This window comes from Falco peregrinus, chromosome 2 (genome assembly GCF_023634155.1).
Source record: "Falco peregrinus isolate bFalPer1 chromosome 2, bFalPer1.pri, whole genome shotgun sequence".
NCBI lineage: Eukaryota > Metazoa > Chordata > Aves > Falconiformes > Falconidae > Falco > Falco peregrinus.
Window position 1 is genome coordinate 95,424,227 of NC_073722.1, and position 18,859 is coordinate 95,443,085.

The 18,859-nt window shown below is 36.7% G+C and overlaps 2 protein-coding genes across 4 annotated transcripts in view; one reads left to right on the forward strand and one right to left on the reverse strand.

Moving 5' to 3' along the window:
• The first annotated feature begins 41 nt into the window (after positions 1-41).
• On the forward strand, positions 42-4,300 carry VPS29 (VPS29 retromer complex component). 3 transcript variants are annotated; one of them, XM_055795934.1, is made up of 5 exons: positions 175-192; positions 722-733; positions 2,756-2,947; positions 3,402-3,637; positions 3,938-4,300. In XM_055795934.1, exons 1-5 carry the CDS (start codon positions 190-192, stop codon positions 4,053-4,055), a joined length of 561 nt encoding a protein of 186 aa, XP_055651909.1. In that variant the 5' UTR covers positions 175-189; the 3' UTR covers positions 4,056-4,300. The 3 variants fall into 3 exon arrangements, with proteins under 3 accessions (XP_055651910.1, XP_055651909.1, XP_013154778.1); XM_055795935.1 differs by lacking the exon at positions 722-733 and having other exon boundaries at positions 42-192; XM_013299324.3 differs by lacking the exon at positions 175-192 and having other exon boundaries at positions 252-733.
• Positions 4,301-5,311: 1,011 nt separating this feature from the next.
• The window catches only part of KNTC1 (kinetochore associated 1), a 41,473-nt gene continuing 27,925 nt past the window's right edge, over positions 5,312-18,859 (reverse strand). Inside the window, 20 exon segments of the mRNA XM_055795901.1 lie at positions 5,312-5,835; positions 6,052-6,142; positions 6,978-7,123; positions 7,675-7,764; positions 8,813-8,942; positions 10,015-10,078; positions 10,158-10,212; positions 10,662-10,718; positions 11,581-11,676; positions 12,636-12,771; positions 13,627-13,745; positions 14,411-14,489; positions 14,876-14,925; positions 15,569-15,678; positions 15,772-15,982; positions 16,883-16,956; positions 17,482-17,698; positions 17,873-17,931; positions 18,355-18,463; positions 18,465-18,527. Coding sequence (XP_055651876.1) covers positions 5,776-5,835; positions 6,052-6,142; positions 6,978-7,123; positions 7,675-7,764; positions 8,813-8,942; positions 10,015-10,078; positions 10,158-10,212; positions 10,662-10,718; positions 11,581-11,676; positions 12,636-12,771; positions 13,627-13,745; positions 14,411-14,489; positions 14,876-14,925; positions 15,569-15,678; positions 15,772-15,982; positions 16,883-16,956; positions 17,482-17,698; positions 17,873-17,931; positions 18,355-18,463; positions 18,465-18,527 — 2,016 coding nt within the window. The 3' untranslated portion in view covers positions 5,312-5,775.

The window sequence follows — 18,859 nt, forward strand, 5'->3', positions numbered from 1 at the left end:
CCTGCGGGCGAGGGGAGGTGCCCACTCTCCCTCCTCAGAGCCCCGGATGTAGCTACGGGTGGCGGCCGCCGAGAAACGCGTTTCGGGCTGGCTTGGCCCTTCGGAGCCGCCGTCGCGGGTGGCTGGCGCCGGCCTGGCTTCCGGGTGGGGCCGCAGCGGCTGGTGTGAGGGAGCGCGGCGCCGAGCAGGATGGTGAGCGGCGGGGGCGCCCAGCCCCCACCCCCAGGGCCCTCTCCCCGCCGGGCTCGCAGCGCGGCGCCGGCCGGCCCCAGCCTCGCGTCCTCCGGGCCAGCGGAGTGCCCCGCGGTGCGGTGTGGCGGCCGGGCGGGTCCCGGCCCTGCGCGGTGGTGCCGGGCGTGCGCTCGGGGAATGGTGTCTGGCCAGAAACGCGTCTGGTACCGGGCTGAGGTAGCCGGAGGGGCGGGAGGGGGGCGCCGAGGGGGCGAGGCCCCCCTGAGGCGGTGAAGCCCCCCTGAGGGCCCGCCGCGGCGAGGAGGCCGTGCTGGGGGGCTGCCGCCGGCGACTGCGCGCAGGAGCCCGTTTTTAATTTAATTCTGTTTTATTTTTTAACGCTTCTTTCATAACATCAACAATAATTATGATTTGCCTATTCATTTGGCTATATTTTCTTTTCTGTTGCTTTCTTTTGTTTAACATTGATCATGTTTCACCCTGTTTTTCATTCCCTCCTGTCTGCAATCAACTTCTTCATTCCAATAAGGCTGGGCACAGAGTAAGTTTACTCCTCTTGGCTGTTGCTAACACTGGTGGTAAGGGCTTGTTAATGTCACTATATGTTACAAATGTCACATGGTATATAAGTAGGGGCTGCTGTTCAAGCCGTGCTCAAAATGGCCCCTAAATTCCTAGTAAAAACCAGATGTTGTAATATACTTTGCCACTGTTTCATGTTGCAGAGACCTGTGACTATTAAACACACTTCAGTGCTTTTAGTTTTTGTTATTGCAGCTTGCAGAGTTTAATTAATGGAAGCTCAAATGTGATTTGGGGGAAAATATGAGGCCTGCCAGTTTGTCAGCAAAGGACGAGGTCTTGTCGAATGCACATGCTCTGCTGACTTCAGTGGGGTTATCTTTGCAGTGGCAGTAATGTTTAATAAAATTTTAAGTACATAACTGGCATTGCATGTCGAAGTCCCTTAAGTGTCAGTAAGAGAACCTATCCATTGCCACTAATAATCAAAATTACTTAAATAATCAAAATCACCTGTCACCCATCTTTTACTTGCATTCAAGTATGTCATCTCTAGACTGATGCTAGTAAGGGTATTTGTCACTGGGAACTCTTGAAAGACCATCAAAAATGTGTCTTTTGGATTTTTTTTCCCCTCTCTTCTGGGTTAGTTTTAAATTGGTAGCTCATTGATTTAAAAATTCTTGTATTGCTTTACCAATACTTTCAACCATCTGTTCTCCAAAGATGCATGGCTTTGATGATGGCACTGAGATGTTCTTAATCTAAAAAAACCCCACCCAACCCCATCCCAAAAACAAAAAAGCCACTCAAGTTCCCTCTGCCTTTTTTGATGACTGTTAGCATGAAGATAGCTGCATAGCTTAAAACCATAAAAACCAAATATTAAAAAAGATAATTTCTTAACATAGTTACTACTGCTTATATATCTGGGCTGTGCCTTTTACAAATGCATCTCATGGCTGTCATTTTAGGATCTGTCTTACTAACAAAGCATTATGGTTGGAAGGTAAACTCTCTTTAATATGGAGTTATTAATCAAGTTAACAGGGAGGACTGTCTCTAGATCCAGTGTTTTTACAGTATAGTGGCATAACATTCCATGCTTTGTAGAGCTTTTCATGCCCTTTTTGCATAATTAATTTATTCCTATGTTGCTTGCACTTATTTCTTTATTTGCAGATTTAAAGCCTGTGGTATTAAACTATGGTCTTAACTTCATCAGAATCCTTAATTTTGAAGCCCTCGTTACATTTGTATTCTCCTTGCCATCTATTGTACTGAAATGATGAATATTTAGAAGTGGTAATTGGAACACGTGGTGTGCAGTAGTCTGGCTTATCTTCTCTGCAGTGCCCTGTGGTTTTTTTTTTTTTTTATTTTGTTTGTTTTTTAAACTGTTAGTCTTACTCTGTTGTTCAGTGATTCCTACAACATGGACTCTGAACAACCTTCCTATTCTGGTCAGCTATTAACACATTTTGCAAATTTGCTGTTGTTTTTTTTTTTTTAGATATATATATATATATATATATATATATATATATAAGGAAGAAAACAGAAATTAATTAAATTAGAAAGAAACTTGAAGAGTTTTAAAGGGAAATGGCCACAGGTTAGCCAAGTCTGTGCCTGAGAATGTATGCTTGAGATGTCCTTTTTTTTTTTTGGCTGTCTAAGGAGGGGGTAAAAAAGTGGGATAGTTTATGGTAGTTCCCAAATTTGTGTAAAATACATCAAGTAGTAACACATTTTGGTTCTGCATATCTCACAAGGGCTTTCAGCAACAAAATAAAAAAAATATCTGTAGACTTGTGTTTGTAAGGCCTCCTTCTGGCTGATGTTCTGTTAGTAAGGGCCCTTGTTTTCCCTCAATATAGCCATGTTCCATCACCATTTCATTCTTATTTTAGTAGCTTTTACATCAAAATGCAAAGTTACGAAACTGAAGAAAACATTGCAATGCTTTCTGCTTGCCGATGATTCTTGTCTTAATAAGTATCTGTAATGGTCTTTCTTTCCTGTCATGACACCTGTTAAGTTGGTGTTAGTACTGGGAGATCTTCACATTCCACATCGATGCAACAGCCTCCCAGCCAAATTCAAAAAACTGCTGGTTCCAGGAAAGATCCAACACATCCTCTGCACAGGAAACCTCTGCACCAAGGACACTTATGACTACCTCAAGACTCTGGCTGGGGATGTTCATGTTGTCAGAGGGGACTTCGATGAGGTACTGTCCTTTTTGATAATGACATTTTTTGTGTGTCTTTGAAATAAGAGGACATTTGGGCGATTTTTAATTCAAGAAGTGGGCAAACAGAGGTTATAGAATACTAAGAGCATGTGGAAAGCAAGTGGACAAAAGAGTTGGGGTTACAGTCAGCAGTGTGAATTGCATAGCAAGGTCTCATCTGTCGTCAGTATGAATGAAAGTTGTGCACTTGGCTATGTCTAGGACTCTGGCAAACAGGACCTGCTGTTGGTAGATCTTTGAAGTTCCTTGCATCCTACCACGTTCTCCCCAGTGTTCATAAAACCAGCTTTCAGGCTCCCATGTTGTAGCAGTAGCACCGATTACATTAAGTATTTCCATAAGCTTTCCCCTCTCTCTTGGTGTTGCAGAGTTGTTTTAAGTATAAATCTGTACATCTAATCTGTGTTTGGATTTTTATCATTATTTTTAGAACCTGAATTATCCTGAACAGAAAGTTGTAACTGTTGGACAGTTCAAAATCGGGCTGATTCATGGCCATCAGGTTATTCCTTGGGGTGACATGGCCAGCCTGGCACTGCTACAAAGGCAATTTGATGTGGACATCCTTATTTCAGGACATACACATAAATTTGAGGCATTTGAACATGAAAACAAGTTCTATATCAATCCAGGATCAGCTACGGGAGCCTATCATGCCTTAGAGAAGTAAGTGAAGTATGGGAAGTATCTCTGGGGATGTTCTTGATAACAAAACTGAGCTACAAAACTCATGAGGGTTAATATTTACATTGTAAATGTTGGGGAGAGGAGGGGTTGATAGTAATTGCTAAAGCTCCTTCACTGAAACAGATGAGAGTGAAATACTTAAAGCTCCAGATCTGAGGTATTATGCTTACAAAATTCATATCCATTTTTCTTAGAGTGATTTCTGTTAAGTAGTGGTGATACACTGCTAAGATGATTATATACACATAATTAATATGATTTTTTTTCCTCTCTTCCCAGCAACATCATTCCTTCATTTGTGCTGATGGATATCCAGGCTTCTACAGTAGTTACATATGTCTATCAACTAATTGGAGATGATGTGAAAGTAGAAAGAATTGAGTACAAAAAATCTTAAAAATATTCTTGCTTGTGTGGTATTTTTACCATCTCATTCTGAACTGCAAGTTGCAATACTTGATTGCTAGTTTACAGTACTACACTTACTCGCTAACAGCTTAACAATGTAGCTTATTGGTAATAACTCTGAAACAACATTGTGTTTGCTTTTCTCTGTATGAATTGATTTGTAAAATATTCCATTAAAATAACTGTTTAAATATTGTTCCTTAATGTTGTAATAAACTCCACTTCATAGAAAAACTAAGCTTTATGAACTGTTGTTGGGAATAAGTGCAGCAGTTGTAGTTGCTTTTAAAATGCCTGATGCTCTAGTTTAGAAGTCAGTCACCAAAGGGCTTTACCAAAAACATTGAGGCTCTGGGGCCATGTTACATTTGCTTCAGAATCCAGCCGATACTTAATTTTCTCAATTTAACATTCCCAATTAATAAAAAGGATTGATAGATTCTGATAATACTACAATTAACTCATAACTGCCAGTAGTAATTTCACTGGGGAAAGTTTAATTTCAGTCTTTTTATAATCAAAGCAGTTTCAAATACCACTGTGCTTTAATAAATTATGGTCTCATTAAATCTGTACAAAGTGAAGAGAGGCTTTTATTTTATTTACGGCTTACATCTGACACTACCTGTGCATATACACTTTGCTCCATGTATAGAGGTTTTAAATAACGTAATTCCATATGACATTCATACTGCTACTGAAGACTAAAACACTGGTTGTTCAAGAAGACTGGACGTTGTGGCTCTCCTGTTCTCATGACTCTGCAGGGAACTGAATGTATTTTAACAGCTCCCCTTTCTCCTAACTACTAACTTTCCAATAAAAAAAGGTTTGTTTTTTTTTTTTCCTACTGAATAACATTTAGAATGGTGGCCTGTTTCCTTTGCAGATGTTGGCCTTTATATTATGACTTTCCAGTGCAATATCCATGTAAGCAGCTGTGCAGTATTTGTCATGAGGGTTTGAGTTTAACTGTTTTCCATAGAACTTAAGGGAACAGCTAGAACCCTTACTTCTGTGTCATAAGCTGACTAAATAACTTATTTCTACACAAAAAAACCCCTGCTTTACCTTAGAAAAAGCCCAAGCATTTCAGCCTGCTATCTCGGGAAGCTCTGGCTAAGTGCTCCTTCATGCAAACACATGCCTCTTGCTTTATCCTGCTGCAGACACACAGAAAGAACAAAGGTGCAAAGAAAACCTTGACATGCATTATTCGAGGAAGGTTAGTGACTGGGTGGAACATAAATTTACCAACAACTTTATTATTAAGAAGTTTTATAGAATACTGTCAGGCCAGAATTGATACATAAGTCTGTTCATTTGTTAAAATTACAGTTTGTCTAGAAAGGTTATTTTACATGAAGTACACCACTTAACAGTTTTTTAAAAAGGTTATCACAATATGCAAGGTTATGTCTGTGTGATTGAAATCTTGGAGTGATCCTGACAGCAGACTTAAACTTTAATCCTTCCTAAAATCAACGTGCTAAATATGAACATTACTGTTGAACAGAAACAGGAAGTTCTGCTGTAAATCTAAGCTGTTTCAATAAGGATAGAGTATGGAGAAGAAGCAGCCTAGAACAGTTAAAGTGGAAAGCTCAGGGTAGCTTTTGGTAAATGAACATTGAGTTTTTTTCACCATTATGAGCATTCTCAATGCACAGCTGTCATTTTCCAGTAGAGGGAGAAAAGAAAAGGGTAAATCAAGACTTTATCTACGGCAGTTCCAGTACGCCCATCTCCTCTGATCCATTCAGATACATCTGGAAGGTACAAGAATAATAGGGCTTAGGAAAATGGGATATAATCTAAGACCTGTAAAAGTACAGGGCTTAGCATGACACAGATTTTGTTTAAGTGAAATGAATTATTTGAATTAGTAACTCTGCTAACAAATATTTTTGCTAAAATTAAGTGAGTCTTAGTTTAGAAAAAAAAGGAGAAAATACTGCCTGAGGTACAAAAGTGGTTTGTTTTACCTGCAGAAGATCAGATGATGGTATGTCTGCCAGAGTAGGATTTCCACACTTCTCTTGATATTCTTGAATTAGGGCTGTTGCATCATCAATGCTGTAGGAGGCAAAAGTTTATCAACTTTGTCAACTTAAGCTCTCTATAAAGCCAAGAATTTAGACTATATACACTGAAGCGGAAAAATAAAGTATGAGCCCACATTTTTTAAACTGGATGGGTCCTATCATTTCCCAGTAGAGGAAAACACGACAAGCCTAGCATTTAACCTGTGGCTGTTAATAAAACCAATACATACTAGAATTTAAATGGTTATTTATTGATATAAATATATGTATATTTTGACTGCAGGATAACTGGTAACAAAGTGACTTGCAATACCAAGTATTTGGGGTCTGAAATGAAAGTGCACAACTGCCTGGCAGGTAGCTTCAGCAGCAACACCCTTTTTTTATTTACGTGGAAAATAAAGGGTATTTGTAGCTCTTGAAAAGCTTAGTGGCAAACCCACCAATTCCTAACCCTTGAGTATAGGCAGTTCATTTATTTCTTCAGCATTCTTATTGCCAAAGCTATGAGTCTATGATGCCACTAAGCTGAATACATCTGAAAGTACAGTGAAGCAATTAAATGTTTCCTTTTTTGGTCAGGTTACTTCTATTTTAATTGCATTTGATCGGCTTGCCAGTGCAGGCTCAACAAGCTGTTACTTTGGCTTGAATAACACTGTAAAACTCTATCCTAAGTATACAAAGTAGTGAGGTGGGTTTTTTATTTTATTTATTTAACATAGCAATACTAAAAATATTCTTGGAGACTTAAGTACTAGAAAATCTCCATGACTTCAAATAAATGAAAATAAAATAAAGAAGATACTAAATTTCTGTAATTACTATCAGTAATGCATCAGCTGTTTTACCTTTTATTAACTTACCAGTCTTTTTTTGCAAAATAATCCACCAGTTCTTTGATTCGGTGAGTATTCATCAGTTGTTGCTTCAACAGTGGAAAATACTTAGTTTTCAAGAATTTTTCATATAGCTTCTCCTTTATGATACTGTCCAAAACCAAAGATCTGATCTACAGATTTAAATTTTAGTAATGGAAAAGTATTAATACTGTAAACATAAGAAATTTTACTTTTGAAGAGAAAGAGCTCCAAGTTTTCTTACTGGACCTACCATACAGCAGGATTTTTATTTTTATTACTACAAAATGGTAGATTTTATGAAGGCTAATCTCAGATTCAGATAGGGGAATGAGTTAAGAAACTTGCCCTTAGAAAGGCAACCCAGAGCAAGGCAAGAGAGAGTGCAGTTTCATAAGCCCTTTGGCCTTTTAGCTTAAAACATCCATTTAGAAAAATGAAGTAGTACTGCTGCAAACAATGCTGTCCCGCACATAGGGGCAGCCTATAACACAGCACTGTGTGTGTATACAAAAAGGTTTTCTAGTCGCATAGCATGAATAAAAAATGCAAAAATCCCTGCAAATGTTGCTATATTTTACATGTGTGCATTGTGTCAATGCTTGGCAAGATCAGGGGAGAGAATAAAAAAGGTTTTGTGTACACTTACCTATCAAAAATGCTTCTAAGTCAAAGGCAAGTGAAATAAGTTTTATTTATTTACCTGAGAAGCAAACACTACTACTTCTCCAGTGTTCATATGTTCATCTATTTGTTGCAGCACAGCTTCTGTGTTACACGTTGATAAGAAACCCTTGCAAAAATAAGTTACAAAATGTTAATATTCTGTGAATGATGAAAGTAGAAACTCTCCCTTCAGAGCAAATATTTAATTTATTAAGGAACAATTAATATTTTAAATTCTAGGTACAAACATTAAATTATCAAACCAGGATCTGTGGTGTTTGACTGAAAGAGTAGTACTCATTCCTTTTAACTCTCAAAAGGGTATTTTGTTGTAGTTATTAAGAGATTTTTTTTGACTCATTGCCAGAAGGCTGAATGTCTTACACTAATGCTGCAATTTGGGAAAATTTTTCTGAGCTTAACTTCAGTGACTGGCAGTCTAAGAATTTAAGATGCTTTTACTAGTGCCAGTTTGCTCATGACAAATATGGGAACAGCCTATAATGCTTCTTCTGGGAGAACAATGCTGAGTATAAATTTCTGGAAGCAAATGAGAAGAGAAAGGAAACTTAAGATACATGAATAGTGAGGCTATAGCTTTACAGCAAAAGGTTTACATTAGAACTTGTGATGCATATCAAGCATCTTTCTAAGAAGTCAGGAGGTTTCACCACTTTTTGTTTTTTCAACACTTTTTCTAAAGTAGGATTCAGTACTTTTCCTACAATCTGCTGTGAAACTAGACCACTGGGTGCTCCTTAGCAATTATATACATTATCATCAATTTCACGCTGCTCTGGCAGGTATATGGCTATGGCTTGGGTTTTGTTGATTTTTCTTTCCCATCAGTTTAATGGGTGGGAACCCACAAAATATCCTCAAATTCATAAAAGGCAAAGTCATATGACAAAGCTACTGGGGATGACTTGAAGCCAGCTGGTTTTGCTTTTTTTAAAAAAAAAAGAAAAGAAAAAGGAAGGGTTCACATGATCCCTTTCAGAAGGACAAACTCAGAGCAACAGAGCAATAGCCTTTGTGGGTGAGAAATGCTGAGCAGCTGTCAGCAGTGACATATTTAAATAAGTTGGTATTATAAGTTACCATCTCTTGCAGCCTGTGTTGAACATAACATGCTTAAAGACATTTCCCTTGCACAGACAGAACAAAAAACTTACCTGAATTTGCTGCTCTCGCTTCTCAGACTCAGGAATCAGCATCAGGCACCCCAAAGTAAAAGCTGGAAGGTCCAGCTGTGCATATTGTTTAGCTATTCCAATGACATCCAAGTCAGCCAGAACAGGACACCTTCAGAAGAAGATTAGGAGTGAAGATCTTGGCTACGATATATATAACTAGATGGCTTACTACTGTCAACAGAACAGCATGGAGATTTTTAGGCCAGATAGAACAATACATTTTGACCTCATCTTATTTTCAGAAACAGCCAAGCTGCGTGACTTGAAGTGTCACAGAATACAAGTGCATGACCATTTTCTAGTTTGAAAAAAATCCCATCTTCAGCCTCTCTTTTTAAACACCCAAGGCCTTATTTTGGGGGGAAATGTTGTCCACCTGTCCAGAGTAAGGCTTTTGTACATGTGTACATGCACAGTAGTGTAGGCACATTCTTCAGCTGGATCCCTTTCTGGTATTTCCTAACTAACTTTTGGTTCAAGTCAGGCTCTCTGAGCTCTGGTTCTTCTTGTGAGCAAGTCAGAGCACGTGGTGAATAAGATAATGATTTATTGTGCTTTTTTACATAGTAAAGCCAATGCAAAACAAAATGGTTTATGTACAGAATGTTTTGGAACATTAATACCATAGGTTACCCACATTTATAAATATGCAGCTATTAGATTTTTGCCATATCAGATTTATTCTTTGTAGGAAAATAAATTCTTTCACTCTTAGACTCTATGTTAATGTTTTAGGAAACGTGCTATATTTTGGGCTAAGAAAGATATTAACTGGACTTTTAGGCTTGACCATGAGTCCTTTAAAAAAGTCAGGACAGGAAAAGACACCCCTCATAGGGACAGTGACTGTCCGGATATATCGGGTTTTGGCAGTCTGTGCTGCTGAGTCCCAGTTCAGAAAGCAGTTCCCAATTCAGAGAGCAGTTCCCAGTACAGTTTCAACAGCCAGGGGTACTGAGTAAACAGCATGTTTGTCAACAGTCTGGGCAAGCACAGAATTTCTTGCTCGGGTATGTATAATTCTGTCCTTCCCACAAGCAGCAAAAGGTTATTCCTCATGCCTCATGTTCCCCAGTTTTCAGAGCTCCCCTACATGTTCCAGGGCAGGTTGCTGGATGAGAAATTACAAACAGGCATTCCCACTCAAACTAATATAAATGCAGGATGTTCCACCTACTTACCTGAGCAGAATCACAAAACACTGGCAACATTCCTCTAACTGTTTAGGACTTGGTGGACATGAAGCTAATTAATAAAAAAGAGATGATAAAGTAAATACATAATCAAGTTATTAGCTATCATGCTTGTATAGTAACAACCCTACCTGTGAGAGATGGTGACAGAATAACACTTCGCCAAGCTCGACTGAAGTTGGGAATCTGTTGACAACAAAGATTTAAAGTAATAGCCAAATACAGTTGTAATTAAGTGTACTTGTAAACACAGACGTCCTGACCTACTGTAGGTGGAAGAAACCTGTCAATTTTTCTTTTTATCCTGGATGAATTATTCCCTAACATTGCTTTCTTCATCTCATAGTTTTAAGATTTAGCCATGTTTTGACTGATGGCAAAATCATTCTTTCTAAGTTTACAAAACACTCTAAATAAGTGTTTACTGAAGGAGCCACAAGTGCAAAATATGCTATTTCAGTGATTAATAGCAATACTCATTTGCATACTGCATTATGATAAAAAAATCAAAAAGAATCTTTTAATGTGTAACACTTCATGGTGCAGATGGCTGCCATTCACATACACAAATAAATATGATGCTAAATTCCTGTTAAGTGAAGAAAAAGATTAGGAGCTGGAGAATATTTTCTTACCTCCCATAATGAATGAATCCCAGTAATTGCTATCAAAACTCTTCTTAGGTATTGAATCTGGAAAAAAAATCATTATAAAATACTATAGTGTTTTTGAATATTTGGCAATAATCTGCAGAAGTACATTACACTTGTTGTCTGCAGGATGCAAACTTACAGTTGCTAAAGGTACTGATGTTCCTTTGAGAGGAATAACTGATGCATGTGGAAATATGATTTATAGTTCAATAAATTAAATTATCAAAAGCAGTAGCAGCATATGGTTGTTTCAACAAATACTCAAGATTTCTGGAAGTCTTAATACAACTGGTGCTGAAAAATTTATGATCCCACCTTCTTTGCTATTAGTACCTAAATCTCATTAGATTAAAACTAGCTTCAATACCAGCTCCTGATACAACATCTTTTTCCACCTTAGGCTGTAGCAACATTACATGAAGTTTGACAATCAGAGGTAATTAAGATTCTGAATGTCAAAAATCAGGATTACTATCATAATACATACATTTTAGGGGTAATATTTGTGTGTGTGTGTACATGTATACACATACATGCACAGTCTGTGCATATGTGTATATATTTGCACACAAAAATATGCATATTACATTGTAAAATTACAATAACACGAAGAATTTTCAGAATTATTGTAGGATTTACTCTTGCCATCTGAAAGGCTTTGTGCCTTTAAAAAAATAAAACTAGAAATGTTTAAGATCAAAATTCTCAAGCATTACTGCTAAATCACAAATTTCTAAAAGTTTCATCAGTATCTCGGACCCCAAAGTAACCACGTAAATTATCAACAATTGCTCACAGTAAGTTTATAGGTGATGTAGCTATCCCATTCTTTAGAAATCAGTGGACAAAGAAAGCCTTTTTCTCATCTCGCTGCAGAAATTCATACTTAAAAATTTCTTACCATATTGAAACCAAGGAGTTTCTGTAGAAGCCCATTCCACAGTTGGGAATCATATACTTTGTATTCTAGACTAAGTTCTGTCACCAGTCTAACAGCCTGAAGGAGAGCAAAGACACTGTATTTTAATATTCCTTCATGATCTTCCAACATTTATTGCTTGCCAGCATAATTTTAGATTTTTACAGCATTAATTAGATCTTTAACTCCTGAATGGCCACAACCAAGCCACTTTCAAAATTACTACACGTGAGGAGAATTAAAACAAACCCAAAACCCCCACCTATATATGTTACCACTTTATTTTGTAATTGTAGGAAGGATAAAGTTTTTTTTATCTGTCATTTTCAAATTTTAGACTAGCATGTGTATATAAGAACAGATCACTTCCATTTTATGGCTATAAATTAATAGAAGAGTATACTTCTTTTGTCATATCCTATTGTCTACCTGGAAATCTCACTTACCTGCCCTTATCTTCAGTGTTAAGTTAGCTGTTTACAAAGCATACTCAGGAACACAAAGTAATTGTCAAAGTCAAATTCCTAAGCAGAGTATAACTTAAAACCTATCCCTGGCGTATTAGATAAGTAACTAATGGCTATTCTAAAGATGTATCCTATTAATATTGTATTGATATTAAAGTATGAGCTATGAGTCCAAGTATCTTCAACAACAACAAGAAAGAAAAAAGAAAAGACAAAAAGAAAAGAAAAAAAAAAGAAAGGCTTCTGCACCTAAGATCTTGCTTCCCAGGCAAGACAAGGTCAGGGTACACAAAGGTGGGCAAGTACTAGGGAATAATTATGTGATGGGCCGTTGTCAACAAATCAACAAATTAGGGTTTTTTTGGTCACTGAAAGAGGAGTCTCTGAGGTAACTGCATATTCACTGGTATCTTTCAATATAATTGTGAGTAGCATATAATAAGTAGTGTATGAATAGGACAGAGTACATTAGAGCAACATCTGTTTAGAAATGCACATGCTAGGTAGAAAGGTGTACATTTCACACAATGTGTAACAAACAAAAATTTACAAAGGATGTAAAAATCATACCGTGGGTTCATGGCTGTGATTTTTCCACAGCCCTTTAATCATTCCTTCCTTAGGATTCCTATGAAATGATTCATAAGTATATGGAATATTCAAGATTTCAAACTCCGCCAGATAAATGAAGCATTTTAGAAGATACCTGTAAAAAAAGTCCCCCCAAACCCAGGAGTTAATGATATTTATATGAATTATAGTATGATCATCACTGTAATCAAGCTCAGGATGATATTGGAATAGTGTTCTTCTGTTGCTTTAAAAAAAAAAAAAAAAGGAAAAAATAATGTAGACTGTATTTGTACTTATGAAGGAGACCTTAATGAAGTAAAAAACTTCAATTGCTTAGGGAAACCTCATTCACCTGAATGATGGATGCTTTGGATCATCTCTAAAGATAAACCAGTTACTGTAACTTTTACAACTAAAATTTCATTCATGCACAGATAATGCATATTTACAGAAACCTGTGTGTAGCTATTTGTATGGTATACTCTCAAAAAAACACTTTCCACTAAAAAGTCCCCAGTTCCAGACTACCAGCAGAAACTCTTTTCTAGATCTATTGTAAGGAAGTTAGTTTTACAGATATTTTCAAAGAAACAACATTGTGCTACAGTGGTTTGGTTCCTTATTTTTGCAGAAGACTATGTCTTCGCAAGACGGCCCTTTCCAAACTCTGATGAACAGAATACTATATACATAAGTGGGAGAAAATGCTTCAGTTACTAGAGAAGTAACCACAACCTATGCAAAATGGAACAAAGTATTTTCCACGTACTATTATGTTACTTTCAGGTTTACAAATTAGGACTGTGATGTACTGGACTGCATTACAGTCAAGTTAAAAGATCTAATTATGCTCCTCAGATTTTTAAAACTCAAAAAACAGATCAGTAAAAAATAATTCTCCAAATATCACATATTTTTTTCCAATGGCTGTTGAAGACCAACAAAACAACATTATTAAATGGAACACCTTAAGGAAAATTCATCTTACTTTACGTTCTCAATGGGTTTCTTGAAGAGTGATTCCACAGTGTTGGTATCTGCCAAGTAGAGCAGACACTTCAGTGCTCTGCTCCTGTGAGCAAATGTCAACTGAGTAACACCAATCGGCTGAGGGGGGGAAAAAAATCAACATTGGAAAATCACAACTGGCTGAACAACTAGAGTGTTACAGATGTCTAATGTGATCCTTTCTGAGATTTTTTGATTCATTTAGTAGAAATATATGCTAAATAACAGACTGGTTCACCTTCAACTTTTATACCAACCAGTTACAATATGTCAACTTCAAAGAACACTGCTAAACCAGAAGGTTTTCTAGATTTAAGACTATTAATGCAGCAAGAAAAATACTTTTGAAATGTAGTATCACAAATACATTTAGTAAGTGTGAAAGACTGAAGGTTAAAGTTATGCTAAAACAATTTTACCGCTCTGCTTTAATTCCACCCAGAGCAAACCAATGTATTACACCTGCCTAAAGCACATTCTAGAAAGCGTTTAATGAAGTTATTTTTGGACAATATCAACAACAAATCTAGAAAATCCAGAGGTCAAGGGCTGCTTTTGACAGTCAATAGCAAAATTCAACAAACACCACGGTTTTACTCCAAAGGTGTGGGGTGGAGAAACGTACTGCTCATACAGGTATATAAACCATCCAAAACAGAAAGGCCATAGATTGAAACCCATATAATTAAGCAGACACCACTTGATTTTAGCAAGAGGTAAAAATTTTATAAGTAGCAAGCTAAAATAAGAGTTCAGAAACTTACAGATGTGGTAGATGTTGTAACCACGAAAAGCATTCTTGAACTATAATCCATTGGGCACGACTGAAGTAGATATATAACTCTGCAAAAATGCATTTTTGTACAGCATTACTACTTATTTTGTACAGCATAGCTACTGAAATACAATGTACTAATAGTTATTCAAATGTAAATATATTTCCCTGTCAAAAAGAGATTAAGGATAAGAGATTCTATGGGTATAGAGAAAACCTCCTAATAGATACTTCCAAGTACTTACCTGCATCTGTGAAGTTATTGCAAATGGCATTTCATTGCCTAAATAAGTATTTGACAATTTGAAACTGATGTCACCAGAAAGTAAAAATAAGAACACAGCAGTGAGTTCCAAATCAGACACACTATTTAAGTTTCTTGAAAAAGCCAGATACAGTTAAACTTGCAAAGTAACAATAATTCATCGCATTATGTGTAAGACAACACACATACCTTCGGAGTTCTTCATCTTCTCCTACATCTCCAAAGATTTCTTGATTTTTCTTTAAAAAGACATGAAAATCTAGTTGTGAGAATTCTCTAAATTGTTTGGATAAATAGCTGCGTCATAGACTTCCTTAAACCCTGTCTTAAAAGCTGGGCACCCCTGCTAATGCAGCCAAGGAAAGGAATTCTGGTTTTATCAGTCCTTTCTTTATTTAACTGTATGCTTGGCAGCCACTGCCATTCCTCAGCCTGCTAACTGGTCTTTTGAAGCAGAGGCAATGCCTGCTCCCTGCTCTTTCTCATCCAGCTGCATAGTCAGCAATTAACTCTCTGTTACCCAAGTTGCAACAGGAGAGGACTAATTCTATTTCCGATTCTCAAATCATTGTTTGATGAGGCTAATATATTTACAACTCCTTTACTCCTTTACCGTAGCACCAAAAATAAGATTTTAATCTCTATACAGAGAGAAGGGAAAGCATTTCAAATCATTCTCACTAGAAACAGTGGTGTGCAACAATATTAGAAAGGTACTGAAATTATCAGCAGTCTGAATTCAGATGCATCTTAAATAGATTCATAAGCACTAAAGGCAAATTGTGCAAAATAAAACGTAGTCTTTCGACCAGTGATAAAAGTATATATATTTTATGCAATCAATCGTTTTTCTACAAAACCAAATCTCCAGTGATGACTTACTTCTGAGGGCAGTATACTCTGACATAGCCATTTATCCAGCAGTTTATCCCAAATTTTGTTCATATCCAAATCATTAATTTCAGCTATCTCCTTAGCTGCCATATGGATATCTACATAAATAGGTAGAGATGATATATTTACAAACTTAGCATTTTTTAAAGAACTTCTTTTTGCTCTTTTGAAACTAGATTATGGATACTCACCTGGATAATCTCTACCAGTTGGATTTTGGATTCTTTGGTCTATACTGTGGTGTTCGTATAGTGAAATGATAAGATTTGCTGGTTTCCCAATAGCTTTTAAATGCTCTCCTGTGTTCAAGTTATGCTTTATTAGAACATTTTCAGTTGCTGATAGCTTATACTGAATATATAATTTCTTCTGTAGGACTTCTGCTTTTTCACGTGAGTCATCCTTTAGCAAAACACAACAGTTTTATATAAAACAATGTCCTTTTATTCAAAAGCACTAGAAAAAATCATCTTAACTTTCTGCAGCCTAAAACAGTGAACTGAGTAGCAAGATCTGTTCTTCAGATGCATCCCCATACCTGTATCTGCAGGTATTTTTTCTGTAAATAGACAGTATCAACCATGATGCTCTAGCGAGAAAATGTATTTTGAAAAAAAAAAAATTGTAAACAAAGGTATGTTGTGAAAAAGCCAAATAAAATATGCACCAGTACAAAAAATTAAGACATTGTGAGGCAAGATGGAGAAGAAAAAAATTTAATATTAAATTCTGGCTGCTAGAATTAGTTTAATTTTGGCACATTTCTGTGTAAAGATGTGACTGAGTATCAGAGAATTATCTAGTATTCATTGTGTTGCAACAACTCCATAGCAAGTTTAATATTTATAAGCAAGGATGAGATTCTTATTCACCTTCCCCTACCAAGCCTTTAAAAATTAGCCTGAGAATCAACTTAAAGCAGATTTTCTTTATACATACTACTATAAATAGCTAGAGAATCTTGGAACTCAAACTAAAAGTTAATAATGCTATTGATTTAACAGTGGGAACAGATGCATACAACACAAGAAAGAACTTATTATTCTTCCTTAAAAGCGTACATTTTTTGTCCAGTGTACAAGAACTGTAAGCCTAATTTTTACTAGTTGTGAGAAGAATGTTACTGGACAGAGAGGGTTCTTCAGAGGGGGTCACTTACACAGTTACATTCCCAAAAGAAAGTACTTCCCATATCAGGGTTGATTATGGTACAGTTTAGATGCCACTACGCAAAACACCCAAGACAAAACGCTCATGTAAGTACCCAACTATACAACAAGTCTTCCAGCAGTTTACTGTTACCTTAACTGTAGTATTCTTTAGCCATTTCTCAGTTAGAGAGAGACAGAATTTCAATGCCTGAACATAGTCAGGACCTTTTTAAAAGGAAAAAAAAAAGGGGGGGGGGGGGGGAGAAGTAAATAAAGTAAGTTTTCATTAGTCTTTTCTACAGTATACAGTATATTCATTTGATTTTAAAGAATCAAAAAAAAAAAGTAGAAGCTATTTAAAATATTAGGAAAACTCTTGTGCCTGAAGAGCAAAAAATATTATCTATTTGGATTCAGATAAAAGAGAAGCTAGCTTGAATTTGGCTGAAATATTTGTTTTTGCTGATAAACATGTTTGAAGATGGTATGAACATGCAGAAACTTTAAGCAAGAAAACATGGCTTAAAAAAAAAAGAGAAAAAAGCATGTAATAGCGATGCTGTGTAATGAAATGGCTGTTTTTCTAACCTACTGTTCAAAGTTTGATGTAGGAGACAAATGCATTTTTATTCTCAAACTTCCCCAGGTTTTATCCAAGAATACTGGACAAATGTTTGGTCACAAGCTAGCTTTTCTTTTCTCAAAACTATTCTCCTCCTGGTGTTACTTTACATGACATATGCATTTTACCTATTGGAAATTCTTGTGCAATCTTGTGAGCAATAGCTGCAGCCCACTCTGGATTAATTATAGACAGCAGGTATGACTGAATCGTCTGCACAGTTTTAGTTGTTTCCTTGTTAACAACCGATGTATATCCTGCATTCCTCATTTCAAATATTTTTGGTTTCAGTTTTTTTTCAAAGACATGTCGAGCTGCAGACATGTGTAAGGTATCCAGTGAAACCTAGAAAAACATTGAAGTAGATAAGAGTTGCCAGAAGTTCTATAGTGAGGACAAAATTGAGGACAACATCATGCAAAAGACAGATAAAAGCTCTTTTTTTTTCCTGGGTGGTGGGGTGGGTGTGGGTGGTGGAATGATAATTTTGAAATAAATTCTTTTAAGATGCTACTTTACCTTCATTAGTTTGGAAATCAATAGAAGTGTTGGGAAGGATTCCTCACTGAGCTCTGCAGCTGAAAGGAAAGAGACAGATGCCTATGATATTATCGCAGTCTGCTTGCGGCTTTCTCTATGAAATTAAGCACTTTCAGTTTATTGTTAGATGCAGACCTCCACTAGGAGAAAAAGAATATAATCTTAATTATCCACACTGGCCTGGGAAGTGGGATATGTGAATTACTTTGGTCTTTGAAAGGTCCTAAGAAAAGACTTGGAGGACAGAATTCTGCACTGTATGTATCATCTTAGCTCCACTGAAAGCCAGTTAACCCCCACCAGTAGCAATTTAGGAGCCCAATTGTTTTCAGAAGTACTTGGGATGAAAACTGTATTAATAAAGAAAACCAAATAATATAAAATATATACAGTAGAACTTTAAAGTTCACAGATAGCAGAGAATTATACATATATCTAGCCATGAAAAACACTGAACATACATATAATGTTCCAGAAACACTGTGCTGTTCTAAAGAATATCAGATGAAAGGGCAGTCTGGTTTGAGCAGCTGGAGATAAGGGAATCACACGCTCTAAAACATATTGGTGTTTCTACGTCTACTGGTGGAGAAATTCTTTTGTAAGATTCCAGATGCTTGAGAAGGCTCAAAGCCTGGGGGAAAAAGAAAAAAAAAATAGGAAAAAAAAATAAGGAAAAAAGCAAAAACCCCACAGAACTACTATATTCCTCCCTGACCCCCTCCCTGCCCCCCCGCCCCTCCAGTAAACACACTTATGTCCTGGAGCCATAAGGCTTTTTTGGCATAGATTGTATGTTTTGGCATATCTGTAGTTTTTATTTTTATCCCTGCTATGAGCCATTGCTGAGAAATAGCTAGAGATCACTACTTCTTAAATGCCATTTTCTGAATGAGTGCTGTGTGGATAGAAGAATTCAATTAATTTTAACAGACTCTTGAATAGCTACACTAATAAATAGACAAA